Here is a 21,234-nt window from a genome sequence, read left to right as displayed (position 1 = left end):
TTCCCTTTTGTCCTACTGTGGTACTCACTTCTACGGCATAGTGAAAGGCCGATATGGCAGGATGTACGGAGAGGTTCTCCAGAGGCTTAATATGAGGTTTCTCCCATCCCGAAGCTAAGGACCACTCTACAAACAGCATGTTGTCTGAGAACACGGTTCCAAACACAAGGCCGTTGGGATCTGGCTTTTCTTTGAAAGTGGTGGAGGGGTTGATGATTAAGTCGGCAGCCTGGGGATTAAAAGGGAAAAAAACCCCACAAAGTTATTATTCCACAAAAGTATTTTCCTGAATGAAAAACAGCAGTACAGCAAAGAAGACATTTTAGAAGCACCCAACAAGTTCTCGATCATTGGCAGGAACAGAAAACTGGTAACCAGGGGTGGAATTCTAGCAGGAGCTCCTTTGCATATTAGGCCACACACCCCTGATGTAGCCAATCCTCTAAGAGCTTACAAGGCTCGTTTTTGCAAACTCTTGGAGGATTGGCTACATCAGGGGTGTGTGGCCTATGCAAAGGAGCTCCTGCTAGAATTCCACCTCTGCTGGGAACCAAAAAGGGTTTGTTAGGTGTTCAGTCAGCCATCAGCACCCTTCATTTTTTTAAAAAAAGGGAGATTAATGTTCCATATCCAATGTGTGTTGCTGGCCAAGTGTTACGGCTAGCCCATAATAATCTGCTGAGGCACGAAAGCCAAGGAAGACGCCTCCTTCCTTAAACCAACAAAGGTCAGAAGGAAATAATTTCTCAACTCTGACGTGTTTCAATTGATAACACACAAGGAATTCGAAGCAAATAATTAGATTTCATTATCTGCAAAGCTACACTATGAGAAAAGTCCAGCTCTGTCTTCTGGTAAAAGGTCAAATCCCTCTGGAGCTAGCCAAGGGGAACCAGCGACGGTTCAGCAGTCGGCGAGGAGAGATGGAAAGCCTTGGAAGGAGTTCAAGGTTAACATCTCCTCTGACAAAGACTTCCTTTGTGACCCTAGGGAAATCACTTCATCTCTCCCTGCTTCAATTTTCTGTTTTTAGCAGGCAAAAGAAATCATGCTTTCATTTTGCTTCATAGGGGAGTGACGACTACCAGTTGCAGGGCTAGGTTGCTCTTATAGCAAACTTTTGCATTGAATCGCTCCATGTTCAACTGAGAGGTTCTCTTGAGCTTCCATTTTCTTCAAATGCAAAGGGTTAGAAGAAGAAGATGATATTGGATTTATATCCCACCCTATACTCTGAATCTCAGAGTCTCAGAGTGGTCACAATCTCCTCTACCTTCCTCCCCACCCACACACACAACAGACACCCTGTGAGGTATGTGGGGCTGAGAGAGCTTTTCAGCAGCTGCCCTTTCAAGGACAATTCCTACGAAAGCTATGGCTGACCCAAGGCCATTCCAGCAGCTGCAAGTGGAGGAGTGGGGAATCAAACTCGGTTCTCCCAGACAAGAGTCCGTGCACTTAACCGCTATACCAAACTGGCTGTCAAATGCTGTGTGCTGGCTCCTGAGCTTGCAAGATGGGAGGCAATTTTAGCCATTTTCCTTTCCAGCATCAGTCCTCCAACTCCCCAAGAGTTGGTCTTAAAGGTGCTTTCTTTTATATCTTTCCCAGGGGATCCAGGTAACTGGGCAAAGGAAGCTCTGGCTCTTTCCTTCCTCAGGGGAGCAAGAGGGGGAGGAGCCTCAGCCAAGAGAAGGAAGAGAGGCTTGACTCAGTGGCTCTGCTGTGCAATTGAGAGAGCCTGGCAAAGCAAGCTCTCCCTCCCCTCCTTCCTTCCCAAGGGAGGAGCCTCAGCCAATGAAGAAAATAGAGACTTTGCTCTGTAGCTCCTGTGCAATTGAGCAAGCCTGGCAAAGCAAGCTGTTATGCAGAAGGAAGCAAAGGAAAGGGAGAAGGACGCGGATGACAGCCAATTGCTCAGGGGCCTGATAGGAGCCCTCCGAGGGCCTGATTCAGTCCCTGGGTCACATATTTGACACCCCTACATGGGGTTTTCAAGGCAAGAGACATTCAGAGGTGGCTTTGTTATTGCCTGCCTCTGTGTTGTAACCTTGGATTTCCTTGGTGGTCTCCCATCCAAGTTCTAAGGAAGGCCGACCCTTCTTAGCTTCCAAGATCTGACAAGACTGGGTAGCCTGGGCCATCCAAATCTTCATCCCGGTGTAAGACAGGAAAGTTATAGCTGGAAATGTGTTGCCCACTGAAATGCTATCAGATGGATTTCCTAACATGGACAGTCTCAATTCTGATATTCCAGAACCTGACGCAAGTTTTTAAGAGTGACATAAGAACCAAAACATATACTTTGACACAGGATACACAGCACCTTGTGTTAAGGCCACAGTGACTAACCGAGAGTTAAAATTAATTTTATATACACACATGGCAAACAGGATGAGAAGATACTAGTGTTCATTTCCTCGATGCAAATCTACTTTGAGGAAATGTTAACGCTGACTTGGTAAAAAAGTAAAATGTAAAACTTGGCACCAACATTTCATGTTAAAATGGACAAACATAAAAACTGCTGAAGAATGAATGGAAGTTTCAAATGAACAAAGGCAGCTTTAAATTCAAGCAGGTAACCCAAGACCACTAAAAGCAGAAGTCAGTTCCCTACATGCACAGGTTCAGAACAGGTCCGCTGGCAAAAAAAAGTTCATCTTAAAGACTAAAGTTCTGTATGAGGGCTCAAAGTCCTTTTGTGACAGGGAGATGACAACCAATCGGGGTTGTGAACAACTGACTTTTATTTCAAATGTTGTGACAGGTTGCCTAGAAGAGAAGAAGAAGAGGTTGGATTTATAACCCACCCTTCGCTTGGAGTCTCAGAGTGGCTTCCAATTTCCCTCCCCCTTCCCCACAACAGACACCCTGTGAGGTAGGTGGGGCTGAGAGAGCTCTGAGAGGACTGCTCTTGAGAGAACAGATCTTTCAAAAACCGTGACTGACCCAAGGGTCACCCAGCAGGTGCATGTGAAGAAGTAGGGAATCAAATCTGGTTCTCCCAGATTAGTCTGCGCTCTTAACCACTGCCCCAAACAGGGGTCCCGACATGGTGCCCCCTGGCATTTTTCCTGATGCCCACCAAGTGCTTTTAGTGGGCTTCTGCCCACAAGTGAGCCAGGTGGGGCCTTTGCCCTGCCATCCCTCTGTCTGGCCACTGGAGGCCCAATTGGCTGTTCAGATTTTTTTAAAGGCTCCCTTGACACCACCTGGTCCCACAGCACAAGGATCTTCAAGGTGTAAGTGGCTACAGCCATTTTATGGCTTGAGCCGTCTCCTGCAGCTATTTTGTGGTGCCTGCTTTGTGGCTGTGCTGACCACACTGTGGCAGAATTCCAAAGGTGTGTGCAGGTTGAAAAAAGCTGTGGACCTGTTCTGAACCTGAATCACTATCACAGGATGTTTTCCTCCACCACAATATGACTTCCTACCTCCCCCCACTGAACCGGGTAGAGCCACTTTGCTGTAGCGGTTAAATGTGCGGACTCTTATCTGGGAGAACTGGGTTTGATTCCCCACTCCTCCACGTGCAACTGCCGATGTGACCTTGTGTCAGTCACAAGTTCTCACAGAGCTGTTCCTCTCAAGAGCAGTTTCTGTCAGAGCACTCTCAGCTCCACCTACCTCACCGGTTATCCACTGCAGGGAGGGGAAGGGAAAAGAGATTATAAGCTGCTCTGAGACTCCATCGGGTAGTAAAGAGTGGGGTATAAATCCAGTCTCTTCTGCTCCTGATGGAGACCTCCTGCCCAACAGGCCCAGTTGCCGGCTGCTACTCTATTGTAGAAACCACAGAGTTACAGTTACCTGCTGAGGTTTTTCCTGTGGCTTTCCTCTTTATTTGGAAATGCAACAGTTTCTTATTCAGCAATGCTAGACTTTCCGGTAGGACCGGATCTACATGTTTTTTGAGGGGGGGGGGGGGCAAAATTAAAAAATGGCTCCCCCGTATGGGCCATTCTATCTTATGGTCCCATAGAATACAATGGACTCCATACCCAATTTGGCACCCCCCCTCCATCGGCCCTCGGGGCAAGCACCCTCCTCCGCCCCCCCCCCCCCCCCCCCCAGATCTGGCCCTGCTTTCCAGCCATAATTTAGGCACTTCTTGGAGATAAACTGCTATGATGGCGACAAGCCACTAAAGCAGGGGTCCCCAACACGATATCCGTGGGTGCTATGGTGCTTGTCAACACCTTTCTTGACACCCACCAAATATTTTTAGAAAGTGGCCCGAGCCAGGTAAAGCTTTTGCCCAACACGGATTCAGATGGGCTGTGCAATTAAAAAAAAAAAAAAAAAAACCTTTGCTTTGGCATCATCAGCCACCACAGCACAAGGAATGTCATTTTGTGACTGAAGGTAAGCCGTGCCTGCCATTTTGTGACTGGCTCAGCCTCCTGCAGCCACCATTTTGTGGTTGTGCCCATGGCTCTGTGTCAGAATTCCAAAGGTGCCCACAGGTTCAAAAAGGTTGGGGACCCCTGTGACTAAAGAAAACTTCAGGGGCAGGGAAATTTAAGGGGGAAATGGAGGGAAATAAGCATATAAACACAGAGATCCCAGAATACTGTCAGTCCAATCCCAAAGAGCAGGACTTTTTTTGTAGAAAAAGCCCAGCAGGAACTCATTTGCATATTATGCCAGGGAGTGTCACCCCCTTCTAAAGCTTACTGAAATAAATGGATTTTTCTGTATAGGATTACAGTGTAACATATAACAGTAGGACTGCCAGTTCTGGCTTGGGAAATATCTGGAAATTTGGGGGGTAGATCTGGGAGAGGGCGGGGTTTGGGGAGGGGAGGGACCTCAACAGGGCACACTGCTATAGAGTCCACCCTCCAAAGCAGCCATTTTCTCCACGGGAACGAATCTCTCTTGTCTAGAGCTCAATTGTAATACCAGGAAATTTTCAGGACTCACCTGGACACCGGTCATCCTATGTAACAGTGCAATCTTAAACAGATTTTCAACTTTCCTTTTGTCTTATTTCTAAGCCACTGACCTGAGCTTATTCATTTATTTTTGAGATTAGGTTAACATGTCCCAGGAAATGTTACATCGATTGTTTCTGAAACGCTCCTTTAGAAGCAGCCTCTGAGGAATTTTTATGTTATGACATCACTTAGAAAAACGGCAGGCCCTGGGAGGCAAGCAATAGATTATCAGGCAAAAACACTGCTCTTCCCTGAGCATTCGCCTCATGCATACAAAGCTATTTTTTAAAAAAAGCACTGCCCGCCAAATGCTTAGGATGACTAATCGCTCAGCAGGCAAAGACGAATGGTTCTCATCAAAGTAGGAGTCGTTGCACCTTTAAGACCAACGAAGTTTTATTCAGAATGTAAGCTTTCGTGTGCTCTACAACCACTGCCAACCAGCTATATGCAGCTCTGCTCACCACCTGATTCCTCGTCTGATGAAGTGTGCTTAGAGAACACGAAAGCTTACATTCTGAATAAAACTTTGTTGGTCTTAAAGGTGCCACTTGACTCCTACTTTGTTCTGCTGCTTCAGACCAACACGGCTACCCGCTTGGTTCTCATCAAAGCCTCACATTCTTTCTTGCAGGGGCAGATGAATAAACAAGGAAGCATCAGCCAGTCCCTAGTTTGCTCTGTATGCCCTTCCTCCCTTTCACTTTATCCAATGTGATAAGGTACAGCAGGCTGGCGTACCAGGTACCAGGGGTCATTTTGTAGAAAAATAGGTGGCGGAGCTCATTAGCATATGCCCCCCCACCAAAAGCAACCTGATGCAAGAAAGGAGAGCCCCAGGCGAGCAAGGCCTGCTTGGGCTGGCTAGAGATCCAGCCAGCCCAAGCAGGCCTCGCTCTCCTGGGGCTCTCCTGGGCCATCCTCCCCCCAATCTTTTTTAAAGATTTTGATGATATGCTTTATAACTGTCCTAACCTTGGGAACTAAGCTGGGTTAGTACTTGGATGGGAGATCGTCCAAGAAGCCCAGGGTTACTCTGTGAAGACAGGCGATGGCAAACCACCTGTTTGTCTCTTGCCTTGAAAACGGGGTTCCCAACTTCCTTGTGGTGGCTGGAGATCTCCTGGGGCGACAACTGATCTCCAGGAGAGAGTGATCAGTTCACCTGGAGAAAATGGCTGCTTTAGAAGGCAAACTCTATGGCATTATACCCCACCAAATCCCTCCCCTCTCCAAACCTCGTCCCCTCAGGCTCCATAACCAAAATGTACAGGTATTTCTCAACTTAGAGCTGCCAACTCCACTTTAATACTTTATGCAGTCTCCATAAATCAGCTACAACTCCCCCCCCCCTTTTGGGAGGGTCATTTTGCAGAAAAGGAGGTGCTAGAGCTCATTAGCTCAGCTCATTTGCATATGCCACACACCCCTGACATCACCAGAAGATGGACTAAATTGTATCAGCTCAGCATCCACCTTAAAAGGCTTCTTGAATTAGAATTGTCATAATCTTTACTCCCATTATACTTTTAAAATTACTTTCTCCTATGTGGCCACAGTGGCATGAGGAAGGATTTCCATCTGTCTGCTTCATATGTTTTGGTTATTTTCCCATTTTTTGAGGGGAAAAATATTAGAAAGTTTGTCAGAGTTCAGCAAAATTCTCATAGGGGGTTTGAATAATGGAGCCCAGAAGCCAGGGGGTTTTTTGGAGGGGGGAGAAAAAAGAACACAATAAAATTCAGGTTCCAGAACTCCGCTCCTGTGAGCTCCGGTCCAAAATGAGGCCTGTTTGTATGTGTGTGTCTGCACCTGGGTGTTATGGCAACCCCTCATGACTGACCCCTACTGGGGGACTGGAGGATATTCAGAGAAGTGGCTGAATAAAGCCTGCCCCTTCCCTCCCAACTGCTGGTATTCTGAGGTCGTCTCTCAACCAAGCCCTTACCAAAGTTGACCTGTTTAGCTTCCAAGATCTGATGAGATAGAGCTTGCCTGGGTTATTCAGGTCAGGTCAAGTCAGCTACAACTTAATGGCGTTTTCCACTGCCGCCATGGCAGATTTTAAATGGCTGTTTAGTGCGCACTGATTTGAGCACTGTGAGTCCTTTGGAGAGCCAGGCTGGACAGACGAGCAATAAATGAAGCCTTGCTGTGATTGGCAACAGCACTACAACAATCACACAAGCGTGTGTACTTTTTGGAGAATCTCTGAGAGAAGAGAAATTGCTCTGGCACCAGTTCATGATTCATGCAAAAGGTCACTTTTGAGGGAAAATAAAATAAAATAAAATAAAAACCACCAAAAGGGCTGTTTGGTGTGTGTGTGTGCAGTCGCACAGAATTTGCTTTCCCTCCTGCTACTTTTAAGCAAATAAAAGGAACAGTCGGTTGCTTTTTGCTCCTTCCTCACTGTCAGGATGTGTGAGCCAAAACTGCTAACATGCTTTTTGGGAGCAGCAGGCTCTTTTTCCGATTCATATTCAAGGTCACTCCGGTCTGCATTTGCTGTTTTCGGTGCCAGTTTGCTGTTTCCTTTTAGGCTAGGCTAGGAATAAATATGATTTTTGGGGGGTGGGGGGGGTGGAGAAACAAGGTCCCTACAGAGCCCCACGGAAGGCCCTCTTAAAGCACACTGGCATCAGGTTTTTCTCACAGGAGTCTAATCAGACTGACTTACTTAAAGAATTAATTGCTGCTCTGAGGCTATGCACGTTTGGTGCTGCTGATGTTTCTCATGTCCTCTAGTTTGGGGATTATGGCGATGGGGAACTGTCTTCCGTTAAAACAGCATAGGAAGAGATGCGGTTCAGTGGTGGTAGTGCACCCACCTAGCACGCTAAAGTCCCCAAGTTCAATCCCCGACATCTCTAATTAAAGAATCACAAGTAATCATGATCTTGAACGTTTATAAAAGGCTTTCAGAGTTTAATGCATAGCACAATAGAAACACTGAGCTGGAAGGGACCCCAAGGGCCATCTAGTTCAACCCCCTGCACAGTGCGGGAAATTTGGAAGAAGAAGAAGAAGATGATGACATTGGATTTATATCCCGCCCTCCACTCCGAAGAGTCTCAGAGCGGCTCACAATCTCCTTTACCTTCCTCCCCCACAACAGACACCCTGTGAGGTGGGTGGGGCTGGAGAAGGCTCTCACAGCAGCTGCCCTTTCAAGGACAACCTCTGCCAAGGCCATTCCAGAAGGAGAGAAGGAGTTTGGATATATACCCTGCCCTACACATGGAGTCTCAGAGTGGCTTACAATTTCCTTTCCTTCCTGGTCCCACAACAGACAACCTGGAGGTAGGTGGGGCTGAGAGAGCTCTGAGAGAATTGCTTTTGAGAGAACAGCTTTGAGAGAACTGTGGCTGACCCAAGGTCACCCAGTAGATGCACGTGGAGGAGGGGAGAATCAAACGGTTCTCCCAGAACAGAATCCACACACTTTACCACTGGCTCTCCAGGGAAACAAAAAAACCCTGATCTCCAGGACTCCAAATTCACAGCTGCCTTCTCCCTCCATACTATTCCCAATGACCTCTGCTCTAAAATGGAACACAAAGACAGTTTGAAAAGGGCCTTTATGTGGAACTCAGTTATAATTCTAGGAGAACTTCAGCTGCCACCTGAAGGTTAGCACTGGCAACCCTATTAAGTGATAACAAACTGTTCTGAGCTAAGAAGCAAAGACAAAAATACAAGAGGAAATTATGAGGGATTTCTCTCCCCCCGCCCCCCACATGTCCCAATTTAGGCTGAAAATGAGAAGAAAAACATCTGTGCAAATGTAGAGCAGTCATGATAACCTGTGAACTCATCTGCGGTTTGCTTTTTAACAAATAACACAGGAAAGATTTCCCAAGTTCGTTTGTTTCTTTGTTTGTTTAATTATGATAAAGGAAACAGCAAAGGAAGAAATAAGGAAGGATATGAACCATTGGGGGGGAAATAGAAAAAAGGAAGAGTCCACAGCACAGCTGGTTTTAGGACCAGATCAATGCTAGATGAGAACTGAGTCGCTTTTAAGATTTATGGAAGAAGAAGAAGAAGAAGAAGAAGAAGAAGAAGAAGAAGAAGAAGAAGAAGAAGAAGAAGAAGAAGAAGAAGAAGAAGAAGAAGAAGAAGAAGAAGAAGAAGAAGAAGAAGAAATTGAATTTATATCCCACCCTATACTCTGAATCTCAGAGTGGTCACAATCTCCTTTACCTCTATCCCCCCCACAACAGACACTCTGTGAGGTAGGTGAGGCTGAGAGAGCTTTTACAGCCATTGCCCTTTCAAGGACAACTCTTACGAAACCTATGGCTGACCCAAGGCCATTCCAGCAGTTGCAAGTGGAGGAGTGGGGAATCAAACCCAGTTCTCCCAGAAGACTCTGTGCACTTAACCACTACACCAAACTGGAGAACAGAATAAGTTTTTTTTTTTGGGGGGGGGGGGTTGATGTTTGTGCTCTCTGGACTTAAAAGCTCTGCCATGTAAAGAAGGGAGCCAGCTAGAAAAAGTAGACCGTGATAAAAAGATTAATTCTCTAGAATTTACTTAGCAAAAGAGACACACAGAATAAACGTGAGATGTTTAAGAGCCACAAGACATGAACATCAGATGGGAGGGAGGGAGGGAGGGAGGGAGGAAGGAAGGAAGGAAGGAAGGAAGGAAGGAAGGAAGGAAGGAAGGAAGGAAGGAAGGAAGGAAGGAAGGAAGGAAGGAAGGAAGGAAGGAAGGAAGGAAGGAAGGAAGGAAGGGATTTTAACTTTAAGTGCGTTTTTCAATGGCTTGGCTTGAAGAAGTGATTTAAAGAGATAATTGTCTTCTCCAAGCTGGCCGACAGGGTGGGGTGGGGGCTTCAAGAGCCACACACTATGTGTGAAAGAGCCACATGTACTCCCGAGCCACATTTTGGCCACCCCTGCCCTTGAAGCAATACAACATTTCTAAAGTAGAATGAACGTTACCAATTACCACACAAATAGTGAAATTCAAGGCATCCACTTAGGAATATTACATAAGGCAGCAACACTTCACCATCCTAGAGGTATCTCAAAAAATAACTCCCAAACACTCCAAAATAATATAATCCAGTGTCTCTCTCCCTAAGAAACAGCATGAAACTTAAAACTGTAGAGGGGGGAAAGAGGTACTCTCACTAAGTATCACATCTTCCAGTTTGAATCAGAACCCCTTCCATGGCTACAATTTCCAATTTTTAAAAAAGCCAGGAATATCCATATTTATTTATTATTTATTTAGAAGATTTATATTCCGCCCTATCCTGCGAACGGGCTCAGGGAGGATTACAACATCATTACACCATCGAAACAATTAAAATCAGTAAGAACAATTATAAGACAGTTTACCTCATAGTCAGGGGTCGTTTTGTAGAAAAATAGGTGGTGGAACTCATTAGCACAACTCATTAGCATATGCCACCACCACCCTCCCCCAGCCAAAAGCAACCCGATGTAAGAAAGAAGAGCCCCAGGCAAGTAAGGCCTGCTTGGGCTGGCTAGAGATCCAGCCAGCCAGCCCAAGCAGCCCTCGCTCACCTGGGGCTCCCCTTGGCCAAAACCCTGAAGTGAATCCAGTATTCAATAGGTAGCCAGTGCAAACGGTGTAGCGCCAGTTGAATACATGCCCGTAAAATAATTGCTTACCAGAATTTCTACAGTCCTGGCACAAAACAATCCACAGCCTCCTCCCCCATCCCCTCAACCCCTGACCAAAAGCAATCATATTTCTAAATGTGAAGGGGCCCCTGCTGCTCTCTACATAATTGGTGCCTCACAAAAAATATGCATGCCCCACTAAACGAAAATTCCTGGTTATGTGCCCCACTAAATGAAAAATCCTGGTTACGGTCCTGACCAGAAACATGTCTGGTTTGACCCTAACAAGTTAATCTAACCAACTTTTCCCTCACCGATCTCCCAATAAATTTAGAGTAGCTTACAGAGTCCTCCCTGCCACCATTTTCTTCACACATTAACACTACAAAGTAGGTTAAGCTGAGGGAGTGTGACTGGCCTGAAACTACCTAATGACCTTCATGACTGAGTGGGTATCAGAACCCAGGTTGATCTACCAAGTATTTTTATCCCACCCTCCTTCAGGGAGCTCCAAGTGGCATACATGATTCCCTTCCCCCCCCCCCATTTATCTACACAACAATCCTGTGTGGTGGGTCAGGTAGAGAGAACATGACAGGCCCAAGTCCCTCTGGTAAACTTCAAAGAAGAATATGGATTTTCCCCTGGCTCTCCCACATCTCAGTCTAACTTAGGAGTAGCCAAACTTGCTTAACATAAGAGCCACATTGAAGAGCCACAAGACATGGACATCAGTTGTTAGAGAGCCACAAGACAAAGAAGGAAAGAAGGAAGGAAGGCAAATAGATGGGGGAGGGAAGAAGAGGTGGAAAGTAAGTAACTTTAAATGTATTCTCCAAGCTGCCAGCTGGCTTGGCTTGGAGAAGAGATTTGAAGAGAGAAATGGCTTCTCCAAGTTGGTTGATGGGGCGGTGGGGGCTTCGAGAGCCACACAATATGTGTGAAAGAGCCACACGTGGCTCCTGAGCTCCAGTTTGGCCACCCCTGTTCTTACTACTACACCACACTGTCTCCTGTCTTCTTCAGGTGGCACCATAAACACAACTGATCACTGTTTTTGCTTAACCGCTGCACCACACTGGGTTCAAAGTTGTCTGAGATCTATGCTGCAAAGTGCAGGCAAATCCTTATTCCCATTCCCCACCACCGCCAGTTTGCAACACTCACATACATCAATAACTCCACAACCAGAATAACTCCACACATAGACCAATAACTCCACACTCTCGCACACCTCAATAACTCCACAATCCTCACAGGGCGAGGCCAAGCCAAATCTCCCTGCATCTTAAGGGCACTGTTTTCCAGAGAAACGCTCCAGTAAAGCGCGGTTTAACAAGCAAAGTACCTTGAAAGATTCGGTCACGTGCTTTGAGGTAGCCGCCGCACATCCATCTCCACAGTCATTCTGACAACCCTGCAAAAGGACAAAACACTGTTTAAAATAAATATTTGTATACCAGGCAAGGAATGCTGCAGAATTTCACATACCTGTCCAGCGAACGCTCGAAAAGAAAGCAGGTATTTATCACTCGAGAACAGCTCAAAACCCTACCTGAACTCTAAGGTTCTCCCAGTCCATTTTGCCACAACACAGATCCATGGAGCCTTCTGAACTTCTGGGCATGCAAGAGGATTGGGTAAATCCGACTTTACCCTGTACTCGGGACCCTGATCCGCTGAGAGACAAAAGCGCGATTGTTTCAGCTTAGAGCTGAACCAAACGCTCAGCGATCTGTATGCATCAGGTCCCAGCATCCAAAGTTATAAAGGTGAAGAGAGGGGCAGGAGGAAAAAGGTGGGACGGACTCAGCTTTTGACAGCCCATCGCTCACTCCCAAATCAAACAGGGTCGATGGTGGTGAACAGCTAGAAAAACAAGACCAACGGCAATTCTGCCCCTAGTAAGAATGTCATTACCCCAGTTGCATTTGATTTCTTGAAAGCAGATGTTATCATAAACGGGAGCCAAGAGGGAACAGCAAATGGGAAACAGAAAACACACCAGTCTGGTAACAGAAGAACCACCCTAAATTACGCTGACCAGATTGGAAGAGGACTTCCTTTCTATCAGTTACACAAGGGTCATTTCTTAGAAAAAGAGGTGCTGGAGCTCATTAGCACAACTCACTTGCATAACTCATTTGCATATACCACACGCCCCTGACTAAATTATATCAGCTCTGTATCTACCTTAAAATGCTTCTTGAATTAGAATTGTCATAATAATAAAACCTTACTCCCATCATACTTTTTCAATTACTTTCTCCTATGTGGCCACAGTGGCATGAGGAAGATTTCCATCTGTCTGCTTTATGTGTTTGGGTTATTTTCTCACTTTTTTTTTTGTGGGGAAAAATATTAGAAAATTTGTCAAATTGTAGAGTTCAGCAAAATTCTCACAGAGGGTTTGAACAATGGAGCCCAGAAGCAAGCATTCAGGGGGTGGGGATAAGAAAGAAAGAGCACAATAAAATGTAGAGGTTCCGGAGCTCCGCTCCTGTGAGCTCCTGCCCCAAATAAAGCCTTAGTACATATCTTACAGTCTCAACAGAATATCGGTCCATCCAAGGGACAATTCACTCATTACAAAGGTCCTCACTTCCTCCCCGTCTGTTCAATCAACAGATAGCATATTCAAGTTCCATGCTCAGAAATTAATTCACAGGAACATGAAGTGCCAATTTAGCTCATGGCCACGGGACATAATGTGTGCAACAGGTCAGCCAGTATTTCAATCCCTGTTTCAATAATGCTTTTCCTCAGGCACGGGATTATAGTGCTATTTCCATAACATCCTTGAAGACAGGCAAAATGCTCAGTTGGCTCAAGGCCTGTGAGAAGTACGTAGAATCAGCCACAGGGGTCATTTTGTAGAAAAATAGGTGGTGGAGCTCATCCAGGGATTGTTATGCAGCTGCACCTACTAGTCAATGGACAAGGAGGTGGAACTCTCAGAAGGAGGAGGTGGAACTCTCAGAAAGGTTCAGGAGCTGCACTCCTGTGATCTCCCACTGAATCTGAGGCCTGATCAGACATATTGTCCAACATAAGCTTATGTATTGAGTTTGTATCTTCAAGGATGTTATGGAAATAATATTATAATACCGTGCCTGAGGAAAAGCATTATTGGAACAAGAATTATATTATACATTATATTTTTGTGGGATGTATGGAGATGGAACATTACTACATTTATAGGATACATACGGTAGATATCTTCAGGAATACCGTGAATTCTACAGGATTGCTATGAATTGTATTCAGAAGGATTGGACTGAGAATTCCTTTATGTGAATATTATTTCTATGGTTTGCCTGTTCTTATTGTAATAAACATTGTATGTATTTTAGTAATTTTGGTCACAGTCACCTTTGGGTTTATGTTGTTCGCCTCAAGGTGGGGCCTGGAGATCTCCAGGAATCCCAGCTGAGCATCAGACAATGAAGATCAGGTCCCCTGGAGAAAATGGCGGCAATGAAAGTGGACTTCACGACATTATACAACTCCCCTCCACAAACCCTTCCTTCTGCTAGCTCCACCCCCCAAATACCTGGGAATTTCCCACCCTGGAGTTGGCGACCCTAAGAGGGACCCATTTACAAGCAGGAAATTCCAGCCAGCATACCAAAGAAGGATGAGAAGTCTCTTGAGGCTGAGTGGCAAAGGTCCACCTCCTGAGCTGAAAGGGGGGGACACTGAAACCCTTTATTTCAACAGCAGGAAAAAGGAGATGTGAGGGTAGAGCTGCCCCATTCCCTCCTACCGCCTCACCCTACCACCCTATCCATTCCCAGGAGATTGGTTTACTCCCTAAAAACAGCATTGAAGGAAGTACATCACCAGCAGCCTGCAACACTGGGCCTCCGCAAGTAGAGTAAATGCAGAAAAGGATAACTAGAATGATTAAAGGGTTGGAGCACTTTCCCTATGAAGAAAGGTTAAAACACTTGGGGCTCTTTAGCTCGGAGAAACGTCGACTGCAGGGTGACATGATAGAGGTTTACAAGATTATGCATGGGACGGAGAAGGTAGAGAAGGAAGTACTTGATTAAAACATGGGATTCGCTCCCAGAGGAGGCGGTGGCGTCTACAAGCATAGACAGCTTCAAGAGGGGATTGAATAAACATATGGTGCAGAAGTCCATCAGTGACTATTAGCCACAGCGTACTGTTGGGACTCTCTGTCCGAGGCAAGTGATGCTCTGTATTCTTGGTGCTTGGGGGGAGCAATAATGGGAGGGCTTCTAGTATCCTGGCCCCACGGACGGACCTCCTGATGACACCTGGGGGTTTTTTTTGCCATTGTATGACATTGTGCGGGACTGGCTAGGCCACTGGTCTGATCCAACATGGCTTCTCTTATGTTGTTAAGTTCAGTAACAGATTGTACTTCAAAGACTTTGCAAACCATTTGTCCCCCACAAAGATGAGGGATAACAAAATGGAAATAAAAGAACTGACTGGACGCACATACAGGTTATTAAGAGAACCACGTGTGTGTATTTATTTATCCGCACTCCCAGGCTGCTAAGATTTCGACAGCGTCCTTCAGGCCAAGCAGAGGATGGAATGATTCAGAGGCAAGCAGCTCGACGCCCATCTCGTAACAGATCTGGCTGTCCGTCTTCCTTTTGATATTCAACACCATTCCAGAGCAATGCTCAATCATTTCATACTCAGCAGGAGATCAGATATGCTGCCAGAGTCGGCACACACAGGGGCCTCTCTGACCGCATCTGGAAACCAGCTGAGGCTCCGGCCCAACCATTTTTAGCCTGTCCCATTGGAAATCAGGTTCGTCACTAGTGCGTGCTTGGCAAAAAGTCCAGCCCGTGAAACATAACCAACAACAGGCCTGTTTGACTTGAGACTCAGCAATTTGAATGCGGCCAAGCCCCGTGTACTGTAGTCTGCCAGGTGCTTGTCCCTCCTCCCCCACTTCCTTCCCGGATTCTGCAGTCTCAGGCAAAAAGCAAAAATAGCACCTCTGTCATATCCCAGAGAGGGCACAATACAGGGTCGGTGAGTTGCCGTTTGCCTAGAAGAAGAAGAGTATGAATATTGGATTTATATCCCGCTCTAAACTCTGAATCTCAGAGTCTCAAAGCGGTCACAATCTCCTTTTACCTTCCTCCCCGCCCCCTCACAACAGACACCCTGTGAGGTAGGTGGGGCTGAGAGAGCTCTCGCAGCAGCTGCCCTTTCAAGGACAACTCCTATGAGAGCTATGGCTGACCCAAGGCCATTCCAGCAGCTGCAAGTGGAGGAGTGGGGAATCAAACCTGGTTCTCCCAGATAAGAGTCTGTGCATTTAAGAACATAAGAGAAGCCATGGTAGATCAGGCCAATGGCCCATCCAGTCCAACACTCTGTGTCACACAGTGGCAAAAAAAAAAAAAAAAAAAATAACCACTACACCAAACTGGCTTTCCCGTTTGAAGAGGTTTTTTTATACCCCGCCTTTCACTTCCCGAAGGAGCCTCAAAGCAGCTTACAAGTGCCTTCCCTTCTTCTCCCCACGACAGTCAACTTGTGAGGCAGGTGGGGTTGAGAGCACTGAGACTGTGACTGAGCCAAGGTCACCCAGCAGGCTTCATGCAAGGGTGGCCCTAGATTGCCTGGCACCCTAGCCAAGGCTAACTTCTGGTGCCCCACCACACACAGATAATGTCACTGAGTCACATGGGGGATGCCCAATTTGGTGCTCCCAGAAGGCTGGCAGGGCCAGCCCTGGCTTCATGTGGAGGAGGAGTGGGGAATCAAACCCGGTTCTCCAGATTTGTGACTCTCCCTCTTAACACGCTGGCTCTCTTCCTAGTTGTGGAAGATGGTGTCTGTTTATGGACCCCGGTACTAGCCAGAACCTGGGATCTTCTGCATGCCAAGCAGCTTTTCTACCACTGAGCCACGACCCCTCTCCAAACAGCTATGCCTCTGCATCCCCCTATTTCCATGAACACATTAGGTAATGATGCCGAGTGCACACCAACTACAGCATGCAGAGAGGCAGTAGCCACACTCCTATTGCAGTTTTTAAAAACCTTGCTGCGTCTGTTGCAAAGACCCAAATTGCAATGATTTCCCAAAACTGCACACACACCCCCCCCCCAACACCATTTGGAAGTCAAAGGCCTTCTAAAAGAATTAACAACTAGAAGTTACAGCATTTGCAGGTGTTGTTTTGTAGAAAAATAGGTGATGGAGCTCATCCAGGGATTGTTATGCAGCTCCACCTACTATTCAATGGACCAGGTGGGAAGGAGGAGGTGGAACTCTCAGAAAGGTTCAGGAGCTGAGTTCCTGTGAGCTCCCGCTGAATCCGAGGCCTGGTCATTTGCAGGCCTCGTTTTGGCAGAAGCTCACAGGAGCGGAGTTCCGGAACTTCTAAATGTTGTTGTGCTCTTTCTTTCTTCCCCCCACCCCAACACTTGCTTCTGGGCTCCATCATTCAAACCCCCTGTGAGAATTTTGCTGAATTCTAAGATTTGACAAACTTTCTATTATTTCCCCCCCCCCCCACACACACACACACACAAAAATGGGAAAAGAACCAAAACATATAAAGCAGACAGAAATCCTGCTGCTGTGGCCACATAGCAGAAAGCCATTTTAAACGTTTGATGGCAGTAAGGTTTTATGATGACATTTACCATTCAAGAAGCATTTTACGGTAGATGCTGAACTGATATAATTTAGTACAGCTTCCAGTGATGTCTGGGGGTGTGTCCCATATGCAAATGAGTTGTGCTAATAAGCTTTGGCACTTCTTTTACTACAAAATGACACCTGGTCATTTGGAGCAATTCTGTCGTGAAGGCATTTCCAGCTCTGCTTTGGATGTCCCTTCACCTTGAAAAGCCAGCTGTGCTCGAATTACTCGAAACAGCAGAAACGGACTTTCAGTGAAACTGAAGGGAGGAAACATACAAGAATGTAAAGGAACTTGGCAACCCTAATATGATTGGCTGAAAAATGCTAGGATAGTTTAGAAAATAGAGACGAATCATAGTAGGGAATAGAAAAGAGATGGAAATAATACAAAGTAGAATTACAAAAAGTTAGAAATTGGAGCCAGAATAATGATGAAATTAAGTAGCTTATTTAAGCCCTTACTCTCCAGCTTCATATTGTAACTACTTGGTCTTTGTAGGTCTTCCTTTCTTTCTTTGTCTTTGTTATTTGATGTCTGGATTATTAATAAAATACAAAAAGTTAAAAGAAAAGAAAAGCCAGCTGTGCTGGAAAACGCCATTGAAAACAATGGCACTCAGTGCTGGTTGGGGTTGTTCCCCCTTCCCCCCAATTTTGCAAATCCGCTGCTGTTTCATCAAGAAGAGAAAGCGATGGCGCTCAGCAGCTGAGTCACTCAAGACTATTTTTAACTCCAGCCGAAAAGGCTTGGAACTCCTCGTGACCTTTCCAGAAGAGATCTGGAGGAAAAGGAATACATTCAGGCGATGCACAGCTCCACCCAATACTGTCAATGTTGTTTGATTTTGACTGAACCAGATTTCAGTAAGAGAAAGACCGTACAACATCACGGCTTTTGGGGGGCAGGAATGCAGTTCCACCTGGCTCGGTGCCAGATGGTGTGGCCTAATATGCAAATTAGTTCCTGCTGGGCTTTTTCTACAAAAAGCCAGTCCTGTGGTTACGATGCAAGTCTCCACTCCTTAGCTCTTGCACAGAGATATAAGAAAATTATCAAAATGATATCAAACATAACAAGAACCCTGCTGGATCAGATCAGTGGTCCATTTAGCCCAGTATCCTGTTTCCCACAGTGGCCAACCGGTTCCTCCGGAGGGCCAACAAGAAGCCACGGAGGCTCAGACCTTCTCCTGATGTTGCCTCGTCGCATGCTGCCTCTGAATATGGAGGTCTCCGTTATTCACCATGGCTAGCAACCATGAAGGGACCAATCCTCCATGAATTTTCACCCAAAGGGTGATTAACACATGGAATTCACTGCCACAGGAGGTGGTGGCAGCTACAAACACAGACGGCTCCCTGAGAGGACTGGATAAACATATGGAGCAGAGGTCCATCAGTGGCTATTAGCCACAGGATACAGACAAAACTCTCTGTCTGAGGTGGTGATGCTCTGTATTCCTGGTGCTTGGGAGGGGGGGCAACAGTGGGAGGATTTCTAGTGTCCTGGCCCCACTGATGGACCTCCTGATGGCACCAGTTTTGGGAGGGTTTTTTGGCCACTGTGTGACAGAGTGTTGGACTGGATGGGCCTGTCAAGACTCAGGGGGGGTCTCACCAATTGTTGCCACCACTCTGGGTTAAGAGTCTCCCTTGAGAAGGCCCAGAGTACCCTCCCAAGCCCTTCCATAGCTTAGGCCAACTAATGGGCGTGAGGACCAGGCATAGAAAGCTATAAAAGGGGATTAGACGTAAGAACATACGGAGAACAAGTTTGGTGTAGTGATTAAGAGCGTGGACTCTTATCTGGGAGAACTGGGTTTGATTCTCCACTCCTCCACTTGCACCTGGGGCCACCACAACATCCTCTGGCAGCAAATCCCACATTTTAACAACTTGCTGTGTGAAGAAGCATTTCTTTTTGGCCCAGTTCTCCAGTCTTAGTAGAGCCGCCACTTATCACGCTGTATCTAAAAAAGAGCTGTTTATCACGACCGCCTCGCCTCTTCAATGCATAGAACCCACTATCTTATATTGACACTGCATGCTTCTCCGAGGTGCACACAAATTGGATTTGGAGCATGGTCACAGCATGTGCAGATAAAGGCCGCAGACCTTTGCCTTATACCATTCCATCAACCTCAAGTGGCACCAGGGGTGGTATCTGCCCCGTTGTTGGCTCATCAAGACACTCGCAGCAACCAACACGGCACAGGAGGACACCCTGTGGCCATTTCGGATCAGGAAAAGAGCAGAGGGAGGCCTGCAAAACTTACAACATAATTCTATTGACCTTAACCATGCACAAAAACACCTCCAAGGCACCACAGCTAACTTGACCCAGACAAGACAATTCACTCTTATCTTCCATAAACTTCTTTCTCTCCGTCAACACGCAGCCGAAAGCGTTTATTATGGCTGAAGCTCAGATTCATGGGTTTACTTGTTCAAGTTCTCGCTAGACTGAGTGGAGGAACCGTTAACAGTCCCTGGTCTGATGACTGGCTGCCTTGTGAGCAGTGTTCCCTCTAAGCTGAGTTAGCGTGAGCTAGCTCACAGATTTTAGGCCTCCTGCTCACACATTTTTGTCTTAGCTCAGGAAAAATGGCCCCAGAGCACACTAATGTATGCAGTAGTTCACAACTTTAATGCCAGTAGCTCACAAAGTAGAATTTTTGCTCACAAGACACCATGGCTTAGAGGGAACATTGCTTGTGAGTATAGACTGGTGGAGGTGACCCTGCAGGTGAGGGTCCCGAGTGGGGTTACCAACTCCAGGATGGGAAATTCCTGGAGATTTGGAAGGTGGGGCATAGGGAGAGTGGGGTTGGGTATGGGAGTGACTTCGGGAGGGCATAATGCCAAAAATTCCACCCTTCAAAGCAGTCATTTTTTTTTCCATGGGAACTGATCTCTGTAGTCAGCTGTACTTCTGGGAGATCCCCAAGCCAACTGGAGGTTGGGTATCTTCCTTGGGAACTTCAGGCCTCACCATGAGGTTAGTCATTGTAGTCCCAAGTCATGAAGGGCTGCCCCTGAAGGGCTCCAGGGGTCATTTTGTAGAAAAAGAGGCGCCGCAGCTCATTTACAAACTCATTTGCATATGCCAATGAAGGTGTACTGAATTATATCAGCTCGGCATCCACCTTAAAATGCTTCTTGAATTAGAACTGTCACAATAAAACCTTACTCCCATCATACTTTTAAAATTACTTTCTCCTGTGTGGCACAGTGGCATGATGAAGATTTTCATCCATCTGTTTTATATGTTTTGGTTTTTTTCCCCATTTCTTGTGAGGAAAAATATTAGAAAGTTTGTCAAATCTTAAAGTTCAGCAAAATTCTCACAGGAGGTTTGAACAATGGAGCCCAGAAGCAACTATTGGGGGGGGGGGGAGAAAGAAAGAGTACAATAAAATTTAGAGGTTCCAGAGCTCTGCTCCTGTGAGCTCCTGCCCAAAAACAAGGCATGGATTTTTCTGCTTTTTTTTTTTAAGTAAAAACATTTATTTTTGCACTTGGGTTAATAATGGCCCAGAAACAGTTCTAGATTTTCTCGGACTTTTCACCCTGGATGGCACAAACAGGAACCTTAAATGACTCATCTTCATATAACACTGCCTTATTTTTTCAAATTAAACAACTTGTATGTTTGTTATTCTCAGTACTGGCCTTTTTTTCTCTTTTGTTTTGTTATTGTGTTCCTTCGCCATGTACTTCCTCCAGAACAGCTGGGGACACGGGAGATGGCGGAAAGAACAGAATGGCCCAAGACGCCATTTCTACTCCGAGAACAGTGCTTCTAAGTGTCTCTGTTGTTGACCAGCTTGTCAGATCAGGCGTTATTTCATTTGATTCACAACTGCATTGTCTGCCCAACTGGCAGAATGGACAAAACAATAACAACTATATTAAAACTGTTGGCTAAAAGCCCTTTGACCTATAAATTTTGTCTCCTATCTGAGGATAGTTCTCTTTTTGGGCTCCTGCCACCCAAGGGTGGGTGAAGGACTTTTCCAAGAGAATCTAAA

General features: G+C 46.1%; 1 protein-coding gene across 2 annotated transcripts in view; it reads right to left on the bottom strand.

Annotated features, from left to right (window-relative positions):
* The window catches only part of BCAT1 (branched chain amino acid transaminase 1), an 88,791-nt gene that overhangs the window by 41,964 nt on the left and 25,593 nt on the right, over positions 1–21,234 (bottom strand). For both annotated transcript variants that reach the window (XM_060244606.1, XM_060244607.1), the window contains exons 2-3: positions 11,898–11,966; positions 29–229 (exon numbers count right to left, since the gene is read on the bottom strand). In XM_060244606.1, the coding sequence (XP_060100589.1) occupies positions 29–229; positions 11,898–11,966 (270 nt within the window). The remainder of the gene's footprint in view (positions 1–28; positions 230–11,897; positions 11,967–21,234) is intronic.

This window comes from Heteronotia binoei, chromosome 8, assembly GCF_032191835.1.
Source record: "Heteronotia binoei isolate CCM8104 ecotype False Entrance Well chromosome 8, APGP_CSIRO_Hbin_v1, whole genome shotgun sequence".
Classification (NCBI taxonomy): domain Eukaryota; kingdom Metazoa; phylum Chordata; class Lepidosauria; order Squamata; family Gekkonidae; genus Heteronotia; species Heteronotia binoei.
This window is presented reverse-complemented; position numbering and strand designations above follow the sequence as displayed.